Source organism: Ranitomeya imitator, chromosome 1, assembly GCF_032444005.1.
Source record: "Ranitomeya imitator isolate aRanImi1 chromosome 1, aRanImi1.pri, whole genome shotgun sequence".
Lineage (NCBI taxonomy): Eukaryota > Metazoa > Chordata > Amphibia > Anura > Dendrobatidae > Ranitomeya > Ranitomeya imitator.
This window is the reverse complement of record NC_091282.1, coordinates 746,457,709-746,475,898: the sequence shown is the minus strand read 5'-3', so window position 1 is coordinate 746,475,898 and position 18,190 is coordinate 746,457,709. Positions and strand designations below refer to the sequence as shown.

General features: G+C 50.1%; 1 protein-coding gene across 2 annotated transcripts in view; it reads left to right on the top strand.

Annotated features, from left to right (window-relative positions):
- The window catches only part of INF2 (inverted formin 2), a 140,075-nt gene that overhangs the window by 28,619 nt on the left and 93,266 nt on the right, over positions 1-18,190 (top strand). For both annotated transcript variants that reach the window (XM_069734293.1, XM_069734302.1), the window contains exons 2-3: positions 3,398-3,791; positions 5,713-5,828. In XM_069734293.1, the coding sequence (XP_069590394.1) occupies positions 3,398-3,791; positions 5,713-5,828 (510 nt within the window). The remainder of the gene's footprint in view (positions 1-3,397; positions 3,792-5,712; positions 5,829-18,190) is intronic.

The following is an 18,190-nucleotide window of genomic DNA, read 5'->3' as shown; positions in this document are numbered from 1 at the left end:
GTCAATGATGGTGAATGTTGTGATGCAGGGCAGGTGATGCAGTAATAATTCAGAGGACACCGCAGGGTGCAGTTTCCACACTTTACTCACAGTTCCTATATGCAGTCCCCAGCCGGGTGCTGTGTCCTCCGGGTCTGTGGTCCAGCCAGCTCTCAGGTAAATTGGGGTTCATTTTCCCGAGACCCCCTTTCTTATGTGCCTTCCCTGGCTGTCTCTTGGTGCTGGCTTCGCCCTCCTGCCCTGTGCCTCACACACAGTGTCCCAAGCCAGCAGCCTTGAATCTTGTCAGGCGAGGTCCTCCTGGTCCCCTTGATCCTATGTGGCTCCCTTTTCGGCGAATGTGTGCGGCTGTGGCATCTACAGTTACCACAGCCTCCAAATTACTAGCTGAGCCTTGTAGTTCTCCACTTGTCTGGGGGCCGGTTCCCCCACTGCGACCTGGTCCTTCCACCTAATGGCGGTCGGCGTGGATTCGGGTGCCCAGGTTGGAATCCTCTCTTCCCTGGCCCCTAGATCCCCTTCCTTCCATCCTTCCTTCCTTCTCTCAGACACTTCCTCTTACTCCTCTCTTCTCTCTCTCTAACTCATTAACTCCTCCTTATTGTTTCCATGACAACTGCTCACAAATGATTCTCTCTCCACCCACACCCTCTACCTAGTTCCCCCTCCAGTCTGAGATGGGGCCCTCCCTCAATGGGGTCCACCCAAATCTCCTGGCCTGGAGTGGTGTAGTGTTGGATGCTAGAGTGGGTCTCGGATAGTGCACCCTCCTTACCCAAGAGGAGAGTACCACAACTCAGGCTGAGGTGCAGTACCTCTGTGGCGACTGGACCTTCAGGGGCGCCCCACTGACATCCCCCTTTGTATTGCTAGAACCTGAGTACAGCCCCTCTTGTATATCATATGAGCCCCCCCACAGCCCCTTATATACTGTAAGAGCCCCCACACCTTCCTCCCCATATGTGGCATGAGCACCACACCTTCCTCCCCCATATGAGGCATGAGCCCCACACCTTCCTAACCCATATGCGGCGTGAGCCCCACATCAGCCTCTCCCTATATGCAGCTATGCAGCATGAGCCCCACATCAGCCTCCCCCATATGCGGAATGAGCCCCACACAGCCTCCCCCATATGCGGCGTGAGCCCCTCATCAGCCTCCCCCATATGCAGCCGTGCACCACGCCAGCCTCCCCCATATGTGGCATGAGCCCCACACCAGCCTCACCCATATGCGGCATGAGCCCCACACCAGCCTGATCCATACACTGCATGAGCCCCACACAACCTCCCTATATACACTGCATGAGCCCCACACAGCCTCCCTATATACACTGCATGAACCCCACACAGCCTCCCCCATATACAGCAAGAGCCCAACACAGCCTCCCTATATACACTGCATGAGCCGCACACAACCACCCTACATATACTGCATGAGCCGCAGACAGCCTATCCATGTGCAGCATGTCACCCCCATAGCCTCCCCATGCCCACCCAAACATCCCATATACATGGGGGGGAAAAAACAACAACACATATTGATTTTTTTTGCAGGTAAATTAACCTGCTGTCGAAGGGTTATAAACAGGCAACACGTCAATTCTTTGTGCGGATTAAGCCCATTGCTGTTGAAGGGGTGAAATCTGCAGCAAATTATTCATGTATCACATGTAGTTTCACTGCCGAAAAATCCACATAAAATACGCACCCTGAAGGCTAAGTTCACACATTACATATTTGGTATGGATTTGCTTGCAGAAAATATGTGGAATAATATATAGTACCAGATAATTCTTTCTGAAAATTTCTGAGCGGAAAGAGTGGATATTTTTAAATCTTAAGTATTTTAATCACTACTTGATCCCTAGAAACTTTAGCTCATCTTGGGAGCTGCCAATTTTAGTCTCGTCCTCCTTTTACCATCTAATATTGCTAATTTCTTTCACAGTCTGGTGCAAAGTTTATTTCAAAGCATTTTCAGTCCTCTGTGAAATGTGATAGATGACCAATCCTAAACAGATTCTTTTTTGTTTGCCGGATCACCGATGCTTCTGAATTGTTGGCAATTTTTTAGACCCCTTTCTCACGTCCGATTTCCTCACACCTACTAGTGTTTTTCATGGCTAGATTGAGTACCCATCATAGTCTATGAAGCTGTTCACATGTCCGTTTTTTGGAAGACCTATCGTCAGCAACAACAAAAAATATGAAGACCTGTCAAATTTGTGTATTAAAATCACTCATTTAAGTCAATAGGTCGTGGGGTGAGAAGAAAAAAAATAAACGCACAGCACATACATGCCATCACTGTGTCAACCAGGTGGTTGTTCTTTGTTTTTTATTTTTGCAAATGGTAAAATCTGGATACATGAAAATCTGGTTCGGCACAGTGATGGGGGAGTAAAAGAGTTTTTTTTCTTATAAAAATAAATAGAAGCGTGAAATGGACATTACTCTATACTTACTGATATTTCGGTTGAAATCCATTATGATGCAACATTGCTCTTTAATAAGTAGAAAATAAATGGGCTGTTTCATAAGCCCTCTGGAGTACGGTGTGCCAAATTTATTAAAAGGTTCGTTTGGGCAATTCGTGGGCCGTTAATTGAAATCTACACCAGGTATGATGTGACATGGATTTCATTTTTCTGGCGTGAATTATAGTAAATTTGTTGGCTGTTCCTCATTTTGATAATTCTTATCCAAGTGCCTTTCGAAAGTATTCAGCTCCCTGGAACTTTTCAACCTTTTATTCACCAAAAATTTACATTTGGTATCTTTATGTTTGAAGCATGATATGTGGGAAAAGGTTGAAAAGTTCCAGGAAGCCGAAAACTTTCACAAGGCACTGTAGATGCTGGTGGGGAACAAGTCACCAGATGATGTAAAGAAAATACATTGATTTAGTCGCACTCGTCCATACGACTCCACATAATGGACCTCCTGCCATAAGGATTCGTTTCATTCAGGATATCTCACCATAAAGCAATGTCTCCATAAATGTAAGGGCACATTCCAGCAGGAACCAATATGGGGGTGCAGAATAAAGTCATTGACTTGTATGAGTGACATAACACGGGTCCTACAACTCTGAGGTTGTGCAGAGCCTCATTACGACCATGCACATAAGCCCATGTACCTACAGGACACGGTGGAGCTAACTTTCCTTATCAGGTCCTGATCCCAACAAAGTGCCTCTCTATATGCCCGATTTGCCCTTATTGTTGACTGATGATGACCCTTTCAGTGCTACCCATCCAACCAAAGCCAAAATGTGCTTGGATTTTGGGAATTGCGTATGAAAATTCAAGTTTATTTTTAACTGGCACATGCCAGATCTGAGCCTCATGATGGTCCATTTTTCAGAACTTCATATTGTTTTTCTTTTTCTTTAGGAAAAGGTGCCGAAAATGTCACTGAGCAAAAAGTGGGCTTCTCTGAAGGAGAAACTTTCACCTCAAGAGTCGGACCAGAGTGAAGCCAACTTAGAGAATGCCGATCCTGAGTTATGCATCCGCCTCCTGCAAATCCCAACAGTGGTAAACTATTCTGGCCTGAAGAAGAGACTGGAGAGCAGCGATGACAACTGGATGGTGCAGTTCTTGGAGCTCAGTGGCTTGGACCTTCTGCTGGAAGCCTTGGACAGGTTGTCAGGTCGAGGAGTTTCTAGGATTTCTGATGCTCTCCTGCAGCTAACTTGCATTAACTGTGTCCGAACATTAATGAATTCCCACAAGGGAATAGAATATATTGTCAATAATGAAGGTTACGTCCGGAAACTGTCTCAAGGTGAGGATCAGCTCTTCAAACTAAAATGAATGTGAAATCACAAAACGGCCTATTGTTTAAATTGGGTTTCTATGTGAAACGTTGTTTTGCTTTTTACATTTAAAAAAAAAAAATCTCTATCTAAAGAAATCTTGTAACTTTCACAATGGCCACTAGGCCTAATACTAGACTTATACTTCTTGTTCTGTACACAAAGCTGAGCAGCAGCCAGCAGAGGCCGTGGTCCATGAGTAGAAGGGGAAAGCGAACCCAGAATGTAACATTTTTGCTTGTACATGTACAAAGAAGCCTTTCTCAAACTTGTACAAGTTGAAATCTAGGTGAATAAAGACACACTTTTTTAGCTTCTATCCTTGGAGTGCTGATTCTAATCTTTTGCTGTGTACACTTAAAGGATTTTGCCTGGCTAATATACTCAGAGAATATTTTTGCACCCACCTCTGTGGACTGTGCTGCTGCCTCTTTTGATGGCCTGTTTTGTACAGATGACTTTTCAACTATTTCATTATTCTGAGTCATGATTAAATTCGCACATATCTACTGTATATAGAGGTGTAACTATAGGATCCACCATTCACAGTAGGTGATGTCACAGCTTACCTCCTCCTCCTGTATAATGACTGATAACACCTCTATATACAGTATATAACACAGGATCCACCATTCACAATAGGTGATGTCACAACTACCCTCCTCCTATTGTACAATGACTGATAACACCTCTATATACAGTAGGTAACACAGGATCCACCATTCACAATAGGTGATATCACAGCTCACCTCCTCCTCCGGTACTATGAATAATAACACCTCTATATACAGTAGATAACACAGGATCCACCATTCACAATTGGTGATATCACAGCTCCTCTCCTCCTGTATAATCACTGATAGCACCTCTATATACAGTAGGTAACACAGGATCCACCATTCACAATAGGTGATGTCACAGCTCACCTCCTCCTGTACAATGCGATGCCTGATAACACCTCTATATACAGTAGATAACACAGGATCCACCATTCACAATAGGTGATGTCACAGCTCGCCTCCTCCTGTACAATGACTGATAACACCTCTATATACAGTAGATAACACAGGATCCACCATACACAATAGGTGATGTCACAGCTCACCTCCTCTCTCCCATAAGAACATCCTAAATTAATTTTTCGATTTCAGAAAACCCCTGATCTCTAACAGCAGGTTTTTTCCGGGTCCAGCGCCGAATCTCCATCTCTGTTCCCAGTGTATTGTGTTGTCACCAGTGCTGAGGTCACTTTGACAGGGCTACAGACTATCTGTGTGTTCAGCAGCTCTGAGAGACTCCTGCCATCAACCCATGTGGAGCCGCGGAGCTCTGTGATTGGCAGCAGCTCGGCTGACATGACATCAGCGCTGCAGACAATAACATATATACATCGAGATCAGAGGCGGTGATTTGACTCTGGACCTGGAGAGGGCGAGTAAGGCAGAGTTTGTTCTTTTTAGAACAAACTGCAGCCGGGGAGCAGGGATTTTTCAAAACCAGAAAACCCCATTACGGTGCAATTATGCTGTTTATCCATAAATATCCTAGGAAGGCTCTTTTCTTGATAATCGTGCAGTGTAAATAGGCTGCTGATCTGATCACCGACGATCAAGCAAAATGCTAATTTGGTAAACTAAATTTTTTTACTTATAAAAAGAACATTGTTCTCGGCAGCAAATCATCCTGTGCTGCCGAGAATAATAACAGTCTATGTGCATATTAGTATCCATTACTGATCTTTCTGCATGGCCGTCGATTGTCTTCTTTCTATGTAACCGGTGACAGTCGTTCTTGGCTTCAGAGCTCATAAAAAGTTATCAGGTCACCCAGACATTGGTGGATGTATCAAATCTTTTGTTCTAATGAATTGCTGTTATGTCTCGTTTCCAGCTCTTGACACTGCCAATGTGATGGTGAAGAAGCAAGTGTTTGAGCTGATTGCCGCCCTGTGCATCTACTCTCCGGAAGGCCATGCTTTGGCTTTGGATGCTCTTGAGCATTACAAGGTATCGTTTATAAATAAGCATTATAAGTAGTGTTGAGCATTCCGATACCGCAAGTATCGGGTATCGGCCGATATTTGCGGTATCGGAATTCCGATACTGAATTCCGATACTTCCCGCGTATCGGATACCGGAATCGGAAGTTCCCAGAATTCAAATTGAACGCAGCAGCCAATGAGGAATGAATGAAAGTGTGGGCACATCCTGTTTAGCATGGTGGGCATGTAAGTACTGGCAAGGCTTGGATTGGCTGCTGAAATGATGTCACTCTGCACTATAAAAAAGCGCTGCCGCCATTTTGCGCTCACTCTGCTGTGATTTCAGTTAGGGACAGGACGCTGTGTTCTAACTGAGGGCCAGTTGAGCTAGCTAATTGCTTTATTTTCCTTTCCAAAGGCTAATTTAGCAAAACGCTGTGTGTTCTTCACTGTTCACCTTGCTCTTGCCTTGCAGCGCTGTTTTAACAGCGTTCTGCAAGGTCTCTGTGTGTGTGTGTGTGCAGCTCACTCTGTAGTCTGTGTGCAGCCATATACCCGGTTGTATTCAGCTCAGGGGGGGTTCACACTGCCTCACACAGTTGTTCTTTTTTGCTCTTAGTGCAGCCTGCTGCACATTTTTTCTCAAATTTCCTATTAGTGTTTTTCCACCAGTCTCCAGCTCTATTGTGGAAAAACACTACATAGGATAACCTAGAGGGGGGTTTTTGGGCCTTGCAGCGCCGTTTACGGCTGTCTGCACGGTCTCCGTGTGAGCCCAGCTCGCCCTGTAGTCTGTGTGCAGCCATAGCCGGTTGGATTCAGCTCAGGGTTCGTTACTGGCTCATACCTTGAGAAAAATTTTCCTTTTTTTCAAATAGTGCAGCCTGTTTAAAATTTGAAAAAAAAAATTCCTATTAGTGTCTTTCCACTCGTATCCAGCTAAATAGTGGAAAAACACTATATAGGATAACCTAGAGGAGGGTTTTTTGGCCTTGCAGCGCCGTTTACGGCTGTCTGCACGGTCTCCGTGTGAGCCCAGCTCGCCCTGTAGTCTGTGTGCAGCCATAGCCGGTTGGATTCAGCTCAGGGTTCGTTACTGGCTCATACCTTGAGAAAAATTTTCCTTTTTTTCAAATAGTGCAGCCTGTTTAAAATTTGAAAAAAAAAATTCCTATTAGTGTCTTTCCACTCGTATCCAGCTAAATAGTGGAAAAACACTATATAGGATAACCTAGAGGAGGGTTTTTTGGCCTTGCAGCGCCGTTTACGGCTGTCTGCACGGTCTCCGTGTGAGCCCAGCTCGCCCTGTAGTCTGTGTGCAGCCATAGCCGGTTGGATTCAGCTCAGGGTTCGTTACTGGCTCATACCTTGAGAAAAATTTTCCTTTTTTTCAAATAGTGCAGCCTGTTTAAAATTTGAAAAAAAAAATTCCTATTAGTGTCTTTCCACTCGTATCCAGCTAAATAGTGGAAAAACACTATATAGGATAACCTAGAGGAGGGTTTTTTGGCCTTGCAGCGCCGTTTACGGCTGTCTGCACGGTCTCCGTGTGAGCCCAGCTCGCCCTGTAGTCTGTGTGCAGCCATAGCCGGTTGGATTCAGCTCAGGGTGCGTTACTGCCTCATACCTTGAAAAACAATTTCCTTTTTTTCAAATAGTGCAGCCAGTTTAAAATTTGAAAAAAAAAATTCCTATTAGTGTCTTTCCACTTGTATCCAGCTAAATAGTGGAAAAACACTATATAGGATAACCTAGAGGAGGGTTTCTTGGCCTTGCAGCGCCGTTTACGGCTGTCTGCACGGTCTCCGTGTGATTTAAACTAGCTCTGTAGCCCGATCTGCACCAAAAAAAAGGTTAAGTTCACCAAACACAACTTACACTTGTGTAGGCCACATTTGAAAAATAATAAAGTTTAGTCCACAATTTACAACATTAGTGTTTCTTACACCTGTTAGGAGGAGCATTACAGGAATAAGCACACTAAGGCCTTAGTACTTTTCTGCTTATCTTTATCTGTCAACCAAGATGAAGAGGGCAGGGAGTAAGGCACGTGGGCGTGGGCGCGGAGCAGGGAGAGGAGCAGGGAGAGGACGTGGTGATTCTGTGCCTGCTGCGGGCGCCGGTGACTCGTCGTCACTCAGTTTCAGCAGGGAACAGTCCTTCATGCGCAGCTTTGTCGGAGAGCGCCGTGCACCGCTGCTGCGTGAAGACCAAATTGAAGCCGTTGTCGGGTGGATGGCAGCTAACGCCTCGGCATCGACTTCAGTTAGTGCCACATCCTCTCAGGCACAGAGCACTGGAGAGCAGCCATCTGTCTCTTCACCACCTGCCAAATTGGCCAGGCAGTCAGAGAGCCCAGGACAGGAGCCGTCTCTACTTCTGTTCTCTGAATCTCTTGGCTTGGAAACAGGGGGCCAGCCAAGCAGCATTGGAGAAATGGAAGAAGAGGCAGTGTGCAGTGATGCCCAACACCTTTTTCTCTCTGACTCTGAAGAGGCAGGTGGGCCAGTGCCTCCGGTGACCACAGCGCAGTACGCATCTGATGATGAAACTCAGGTGCCGCTTTCTCGTGCGTACTGTGCTGCTGAGACTACCCAGGAGGAGCAGTTGGTGGCAGAGGGTAGTGGAGATGATGAGGTCCTTGACCCATCGTGGCGTGAGGAACAGGAAGGTGGTGGGAGCAGCTCAGAGGAAGAGCTTCCTCTTACGGGCCAAAGAGGGAGAGGGAGGGGGAAGACTGCGGAGCCTGTAGCCTCCACTTTGGCACCCGTTAGGAGCCTGTCTCTTTCCAAAGCCAAAAAGGGCGCTCCCAAGACTTGCAGTGCCTGGTCCTTTTTTGACACAGTTGCAGATGACATTTGTTTTGTCAAATGCAAGCTGTGTCATCATAAAGTAAAAAGAGGGAAAAATGTCAGCAACCTCAATACCACAAATATGTGGAAACATGTGCGGACCAGGCACGCGGTGGAGTTACAGAAACACACTGAAGATGTAGGCCAACCAACAGCGGCAGCTACCACCTCTTCAGCTCGTGTTGCCTCTTCCTCCAGCTCACGCACAGCTGGTTTGGCTTCCTCCCAGAGACCTTGTGTAATTCCACCCACAGCACCACCTTCCCAGTCATCCTCACACTCCCAGTCTACTCTACAGCCATCGGTAGTACAGGCATGGGAGAAAAGGCGGGCATTCTCGGCCAACCACCCCCGAGCACAGGCTCTGAATGCAGGCATTGCCAAACTGTTGTCCCTGGAAATGCTCTCGTTCAGGCTGGTGGAGACTGACAGCTTCCGTGACTTGATGGCATTGGCAGTCCCACAGTACAAGGTGCCCAGCCGCTTTTACTTCAGCAGGCAGGCTGTCCCTGCCCTGCACAGGCATGTTGAGGCAAACATAAAACATGCGCTACTGAACGCCGTCAGTAGCAAGGTCCACCTCACCACCGATGCGTGGACCAGTCAGCATGGACAGGGGCGATATGTTTCCCTCACTGCCCATTGGGTTAATGTTGTTGAGCCAGGTACAGATCGTGCGAGTGGCGCAGGACGTGTCCTGCCCACTCCAAGGATTGCAGGAATCCAGTCTGTACGCATCGACTCCTCCTCTTACACCAGTTCCTCTGATTCCTCTCTGCAGGATCCGTCACAGTCCACCCCCACATGGACCCGTGAACGTTTACCTATGACCGACATGAGCACAGCCGTGGCCAAACGTCAGCAGGCCGTCTTGAAACTAGTTTCATTGGGGCATCGAAGCCACACAGCGCAGGAGCTCTGGAATGCCATAAAGCAGGAGAGCGATGTGTGGTTACTGCCAGCGAATCTCCAGCCAGGCATGGTAGTGTGTGACAATGGCCGAAATCTGGTGGCAGCTTTGGCCCTTGGCAACCTCACTCACATCCCATGTCTGGCACATGTGCTCAATTTGGTTGTGCAGAGTTTTCTGAGGGACTATCCGGATCTTGATGCCCTGCTGCACAAGGTCCGCCTAGAGTGTGCTCACTTGCGGCGTTCCAGCTTGGCCAGATCCCGCATTGCTGCTCTGCAGCGCCGATTCCGCCTTCCGGAACACCGCATCATATGTGACCTACCTACCCGGTGGAATTCCACGTTACATATGTTGGAGCGGTTGTGTGAGCAGCAGCAAGCAGTTATGGAGTACCAGCTGCATCAGGCGCAAAGAAGTCGCAGTCAGCGCCGATCAGACTTCACAACCACAGAGTGGGCCACTATGAAGGACGTCTGCCAGGTTTTGCGTCCTTTTGATTATTCCACGCGGATGGCAAGTGCAGATGATGCACTAGTCAGCATGACTGTCCCCCTTATCTGCCTGCTTCAGCAAACTTTGCAAGGGTTAAGGGATGATGTGGTGGAAGAGGTGGAGGATGAGGAGTCACCTTTTCCATCAGCTTCTGGAGAGTCAGCGCCACGTGGTTCCTCACAAAGGGGTACGCAGGGGCCAATTTGTGAGGAGGATGAGGAGGAGTCAATGGAGGAGGAAGAGCTCCGTCCAGAGGAGGGAGCGACACAATTGTCCAGTGGTCAGTGTGTACAGCGAGGGTGGGGTGATGACGAGCGGGCAGAGATCATGTCTCAAGCAGGGGACAGCGTTTCTGGGCCGGTTGGCACTCTGCAGCACATGGTGGATTTCATGCTGCAGTGCCTGAGAAACGACCGCCGCATCGACCACATTCTCAACATGCCTGATTATTGGGTGTTCACCCTCCTCGATCCTCGCTACCGGGACAACGTCCAAAACCTCATCCCTGCGTTGACCCGGGAGCGTAAATTGCGGGAGTACCACGACACACTGGTGAATTCCATCATCTTCTCCTGTCCAACTGAGAGGAGTGCTGCTAGTGCTTTACAAAGCAGCTCAGTGCGTCGAGGCAGTGGGGGAGGCTCTGCCCAAAGAGGGAGCAGAAGCAGTGCCTCTGCCCAAGGCAAGCCCAGTATGGCACAACTCTGGCACACTTTTGTGTGCCCGCCCCAAATGTCTACACCATCACCGGCGGCTCCAGTCAGCAGGAGGCAACGGTTCCGTCAGATGGTGACAGACTACATGGCTTGCCCTCTTACTGTACTCCCAGACGGCTCTTCCCCGTTCAAGTTTTGGGTCTCTAAGCTGGATACATGGCCAGAGCTAAGCCAGTATGCATTGGAGGTGCTGGCTTGCCCTGCGGCTAGTGTCTTATCGGAACGTGTCTTTAGTGCCGCAGGTGGTGTACTAACAGACCGTCGCATGCGACTATCCTCCGATAACGTTGACCGGCTTACTTTCCTGAAAATGAACCAGGCCTGGATCTCGCAGGAATTTGCCACTCCTCTGCCTGATTAAGTAATTGGGTGTCATCCAGGTCTCCTGCTGTGTTCATCTTTCTACCACCTGAACTGCTATTCCTGGGCTCCAACACCGCCAGTTGCGGCTCAGAAGTGCAGGCTGCACAGTAAAAACATACGACCCAGTGTTATTGGGTTTCAGTAACGTCAGCTGATCCCCAGCTGTGTAGCCGGCAATGTGTCCTGCGACCGCCACGCTGGCACAACAACCTAAATGTAAGGGAACCTGTCCCCCCCCCCCCCCCCGTCGTTTGTTACTGAAAGAGCCATCTTGTGCAGCAGTAATGCTGCACAAGGAAAAGGTAGCTCTTTTTTTTTAGCTCTTTGCACACGCAGAACTTAACACTTATAAAATGTGTTCACTGATACCGTTATACCGTCCCGGAGCTGGGACTTTCCTTCGTAATGTGACGCAGCACAGCCGTCATTCCTACCCCCTTGGTGCCATGCGCTGCCTCCTCAGCGTTGTTTTAAGCTGTCACGGAGCCTGCGCTGTTCTGTTATCCCTTGGGCATGCCCTATTTGCGCTGCCTGTCTTCTGACATAATTTGGTGTCAGGCTGGCTGCGCCTGTGCGGCCGCGGTGCCCGAGATCCCGCCTCGCAGTGTCTTCTGATTGAGTCACACTGCGGGCCTGGGATCCATGGGCATGCGCAGTGCATATCTTCCCCTCGGGCTCTCGCTCATTTCCCTCCGCCTTCTTTAGACTGTGCGCCGTCAGCTGATCCCTAGCATGCCACGGCCGTGACACCGCACAGTCTGAAGAAGAGGGAAGGAGGGGAGTGAGAGTCGAGGTTATGCACTGTGCATGCCCATGGTTCCAAGGCCCGCAGTGGGATTACGTTAGATGAGACTGCGAGGTGGGATCTGGAGCAGCGTGGACGCACAGGCACTGACAGCCTGACACCAAATTATGTCAGAAGACAGGCAGCGCTAATTGGGCATGGCCAAGGGCTAACAGAACAGCGCAGGCTCCGTGGCAGCTTAAAACAACGCTGAGGAGGCAGCGCACGGCATCAAGGGGATAGGAATGACAGCTGTGCTGTGTCCCATTACGAAGGAAATTCGCACCTCCGGAACGGTTTAACGGTATAAAGGGACACATTTTTAGTGTTTACTTCGGTGTTTGCAAGGAGCATAATTAAAAGAGCAACCTTTTCCTTTTGCATCCTTAGTGCTGCACAACATGGCTCTTTCAGCTACAAACGTCTTGGGGGGGGGGGTTAAAGGTTTCCTTTCAACTTGCTCCAATCAGGCTTCGGCCTACACTCTGTTCCTCTGCTCCTCCTGCTGTCCCTGGGCTCTAACACCGCCAGTTGGTGCCTGGAAGTGCTGTGTGCACAGTCAACAGTCGCTCCTCTGTTATTGGGGTTCAGTAACGTCAGCTGATCCCCAGCTGTGTGTGCGGCAATACCTCCAATCTGCTCCTCCTGCTGTCCCTGGGCTCTAACACCGCCAGTTGGTGCCTGGAAGTGCTGTGTGCACAGTCAACAGTCGCTCCTCTGTTATTGGGGTTCAGTAACGTCAGCTGATCCCCAGCTGTGTATCCGGCAACGTGTCATGCGACCGCCACGCTGGCACAACTAAAATGTAAGGGGACCTGTCCCCCCCCCCCCCTAGGCGTTTGTTACTGAAAGAGCCACCATGTGCAGCACTAATACTGCACAAGGGAAAGGTCGCTCTTGAAATTATGCTCCTTGCAAACGCTGAACTACACACTCATGTAATGTGTCCCCTCACACCGTCCAACCGTCCCGGAGGTGGGACTTTCCTTTGTAATGTGACACAGCACAGCCGTCATTGCTACCCCCTTGGCACCGTGCGCTGCCTCCTTAGCGTTGTTTGATTCCGTCATGGACCCTGCGCTGTTATGTTATCCCTTGGCCATGCACAGTTTGCGCTGCCCGTCCTCTGACATCATTTGTTGTCGTCCTGGCTGCGCCTGTGCGTCCACGCTGCCCGAAATCACACCTCGCAGTGTCGTCTAATGTGATCCCACAGTGGGCCTGGTATCCATGGCCATGCGCAGTGCATATACTAGCCTCTCACTCCCCTTCTTCACGCTTCTTCAGACTGTGCGCCGTCAGCTGATCCCTAGCATGCCACGGCCGTGACACCGCACAGTCTGAAGAAGAGGGAAGGAGGGGAGTGAGAGTCGAGGTTATGCACTGTGCATGCCCATGGTTCCAAGGCCCGCAGTGGGATTACGTTAGATGAGACTGCGAGGTGGGATCTGGAGCAGCGTGGACGCACAGGCACTGACAGCCTGACACCAAATTATGTCAGAAGACAGGCAGCGCTAATTGGGCATGGCCAAGGGCTAACAGAACAGCGCAGGCTCCGTGGCAGCTTAAAACAACGCTGAGGAGGCAGCGCACGGCATCAAGGGGATAGGAATGACAGCTGTGCTGTGTCCCATTACGAAGGAAATTCGCACCTCCGGAACGGTTTAACGGTATAAAGGGACACATTTTTAGTGTTTACTTCGGTGTTTGCAAGGAGCATAATTAAAAGAGCAACCTTTTCCTTTTGCATCCTTAGTGCTGCACAACATGGCTCTTTCAGCTACAAACGTCTTGGGGGGGGGGGTTAAAGGTTTCCTTTCAACTTGCTCCAATCAGGCTTCGGCCTACACTCTGTTCCTCTGCTCCTCCTGCTGTCCCTGGGCTCTAACACCGCCAGTTGGTGCCTGGAAGTGCTGTGTGCACAGTCAACAGTCGCTCCTCTGTTATTGGGGTTCAGTAACGTCAGCTGATCCCCAGCTGTGTGTGCGGCAATACCTCCAATCTGCTCCTCCTGCTGTCCCTGGGCTCTAACACCGCCAGTTGGTGCCTGGAAGTGCTGTGTGCACAGTCAACAGTCGCTCCTCTGTTATTGGGGTTCAGTAACGTCAGCTGATCCCCAGCTGTGTATCCGGCAACGTGTCATGCGACCGCCACGCTGGCACAACTAAAATGTAAGGGGACCTGTCCCCCCCCCCCCCTAGGCGTTTGTTACTGAAAGAGCCACCATGTGCAGCACTAATACTGCACAAGGGAAAGGTCGCTCTTGAAATTATGCTCCTTGCAAACGCTGAACTACACACTCATGTAATGTGTCCCCTCACACCGTCCAACCGTCCCGGAGGTGGGACTTTCCTTTGTAATGTGACACAGCACAGCCGTCATTGCTACCCCCTTGGCACCGTGCGCTGCCTCCTTAGCGTTGTTTGATTCCGTCATGGACCCTGCGCTGTTATGTTATCCCTTGGCCATGCACAGTTTGCGCTGCCCGTCCTCTGACATCATTTGTTGTCGTCCTGGCTGCGCCTGTGCGTCCACGCTGCCCGAAATCACACCTCGCAGTGTCGTCTAATGTGATCCCACAGTGGGCCTGGTATCCATGGCCATGCGCAGTGCATATACTAGCCTCTCACTCCCCTTCTTCACGCTTCTTCAGACTAGGCGGCGTCAGCTGATCCCTAATAGCATGCCACGGCCGTGACGCCGCACAGTCTGAAGAAGCAGGAAGGAGGTGAGTGAGAGGCGATGATATGCACTGCGCATGCCCATGGATCCCTGGCCCGCAGTGGGACTACATTAGATGACACTGCAAGGTTGGATCTCGGGCAGCTTGGACGCACAGGCACTGCCAGCCTGACACCTACATGATGTCAGAAGACGGGCACCGCTAACTGTGCATGGCCAAGGGATAACATTACAGTGCGGGCTCCGTGACAGAACCAAACAACGTTGAGGAGGTGGTGCCCGGCACCAAGGGGGTTGGAATGACGGCTGTGCTGTGTCACATTACAAAGGAAAGTCCCACTTCCGGGATGGTTTGACGGTGTGAGGGGACACATTATATGAGTGTGTACTTCAGCGTTTGCAAGGAGCATAATTTTCGGAGCCACCATTTTCCATGTGCAGTATTACTGCTGTACAAGATGGCTCTTTCAGCAACAAATGCCTGGGGGGGGGGGTTAAAGGTTCCCTTTCAACTTGCTCCACTGCAGGCTTCGGCCTACACTCTGCTCCTCTTTGATTCCCTGGGTTTCAACACTGTCAGTTGCCACCTGGAAGTGTTGTCTACACAGAAAAAAACACTAGGTGATGTGTCAGTGGGGTTCAGCACCGCCAGCTGTTCCCCTGCTGTGTAGTCGGCAACGTGTCCAGCACAAGCCACGCTGGCACAACAGAACAAAAGCTGCCACCAGTGCAGGCTTCGGCCTACACTCTGCTCCTCTCCTCCTCCTGCTGACCCTGGGCTCAAACACCGCTAGTTTTTGCCCGGAAGTGCTAGCTGCACAGAGAAAAACACCAGCCAATGTGTTAGTGGGGTTCAGCAACGCCAGCTGTTCCCCTGCTGTGTAGCCGGCAACGTGACCTGCAAACGCCATGCAGGCACAGGAACTGAAATTAAAAGGGAACCTGGCCCCACCCCCCCAGGTGTTTCTATGTATAACAGCCACCTAGTACAGCAGTACTGCTGCATTTGTACAAGGTGGCTGACTTTTTCTCCTTGCCCACGTGGAACTCAACACATACAAAATGTGTCTCATTGAGACCATTCCACTGTCCCTGAGGTGTGACTTTCCTTTGTAATGATACGCAGCACCCCCCTTGGTAGCGTTTCCCGTCTTTTGTCATCATGGTTAGCTGGCTGCGCCTGTGCATCCGCCCTGCTAGAAACAACGCCCCTCGTTGTCATATTTATTTTGTCAGCGAGGGTGTGGTTTATGGGCACGAGCAGTGCATATGTTCGCCTGTCTTAACTCATCTCCTTCCGCCTTCTTCAGACTGTGCGGCCTCCTGGCCGTGGTAGGCGATAAGGGATCAGCTGAGGCCGCCCAGTCTGGAGCAGGTGTAAGGACATGTGTAAGCGGCAAACCTATTTACTGCACAAGGCCACGAATCCCAGCCACGCAGTGTGATTTTTTGAAAACACACTGTGGGTCTGGGATTCATGTCCATCGCTAACCGCAACGGCCGACATGAAATGAGGTCAGAAGACAGGAAGCGCTCACAGCGCATGGCCAAGGGATCACAATAGCGCAGACTCCTGTACAGCAAATAACAACGCTCAGGAATCTGCGCCCAGTACCTAGGTGCAAATTTTGACACCTGTGCTGCGTCTCGTTAAAAAGACAAGTCACGCCTCCACAACTGTTTGACAGTATAATGGGCTAAATAGTGTACGTGTTTTAGTCAGCGTGTGCAAGGAGCAAAACAAATAGAGCAACCTTTTACTTGTGCAGCATTAATGCTGCACAAGGTGTGGCTCTTGTACCTTGCAACACCTGAGGGGGGGGTTAAAGGTAACCTTTGAAATTGGTTCAACTAGGCTTCGGCCTACACTCTGCTCCTCTACTCCTCCTGCTGACCCTGGGCTCAAACACCGCTAGTTTTTGCCCGGAAATGCTAGCTGCACAGAGAAAAACACCAGCCAATGTGTTAGTGGGGTTCAGCACCGCCAGCTGTTCCCCTGCTGTGTAGTCGGCAACGTGTCCAGCACAAGCCACGCTGGCACAACAGAACAAAAGCTGCCACCAGTGCAGGCTTCGGCCTACACTTTGCTCCTCTCCTCCTCCTGCTGACCCTGGGCTCAAACAACGCCAGTTTCTGCCCGGACATGCTAGCTGCACAGAGAAAAACACCAGCCAATGTGTTAGTGGGGTTCAGCACCGCCTGCTGTTCCCCCGCTGTGTAGCCGGCATCGTGTCCAGCACAAGCCACGCTGGCACAACCGACCAAAAGCTGCCACCAGTGCAGGCTTCGGCCTACACTTTGCTCCTCTCCTCCTCCTCCTGCTGACCCTGGGCTCTAACACCGCTAGTTTTTGCCCGGACATGCAATCTGCACAGAGAAAAACACCAGTCAATGTGTCAGTGGGGTTCAGCAACGCCAGCTGTTCCCCTGCTGTGTAGCTTGCAACGTGACCTGCAAACGCCACGCAGGCACATGAACTGAAATTGAAGGGAGCCTGCCCCCCACCCACAGGTGTTTCTATGTATATCAGCCACCTTGTACAGCAGTACTGCTGCATTTGTACAAGGTGGCTGACTTTTTCTCCTTGCCCACGTGGAACTCAACACGTACAAAATGTGTCTCATTACAGACCATTACAATGTCCCTGAGGTGTGACTTTCCTTTGTAATGACACGCAGCACCACCCTTGTTAGCGCTGCCCGTCTTTTGACATCATTGGTTAGCTGGCTGCGCCTGTGCATCTCCCCTGCTCGAAACAACGGCCCTCGGTGTCTTATTTTTTTGGACAGCGAGGGTGTGATTGATGGGCATGTGCAGTGCATATGTTTGCCTGTGTTCACTCATCTCCTTCCGCCTTCTTCAGACTGTGCGGCCTCCTGGCCGTGGTAGGCGATAAGGGATCAGCTGAGGCCGCCCAGTCTGGAGCAGGTGTAAGGACATGTGTAAGCGGCAAACCTATTTACTGCACAAGGCCACGAATCCCAGCCACGCAGTGTGATTTTTTGAAAACACACTGTGGGTCTGGGATTCATGTCCATCGCTAACCGCAACGGCCGACATGAAATGAGGTCAGAAGACAGGAAGCGCTCACAGCGCATGGCCAAGGGATCACAATAGCGCAGACTCCTGTACAGCAAATAACAACGCTCAGGAATCTGCGCCCAGTACCTAGGTGCAAATTTTGACACCTGTGCTGCGTCTCGTTAAAAAGACAAGTCACGCCTCCACAACTGTTTGACAGTATAATGGGCTAAATAGTGTACGTGTTTTAGTCAGCGTGTGCAAGGAGCAAAACAAATAGAGCAACCTTTCACTTGTGCAGCATTAATGCTGCACAAGGTGTGGCTCTTGTACCTTGCAACACCTGAGGGGGGGGTTAAAGGTAACCTTTGAAATTGGTTCAACTAGGCTTCGGCCTACACTCTGCTCCTCTACTCCTCCTGCTGACCCTGGGCTCAAACACCGCTAGTATTTGCCAGGAAATGCTAGCTGCACAGAGAAAAACACCAGCCAATGTGTTAGTGGGGTTCAGCACCGCCAGCTGTTCCCCTGCTGTGTAGTCGGCAACGTGTCCAGCACAAGCCA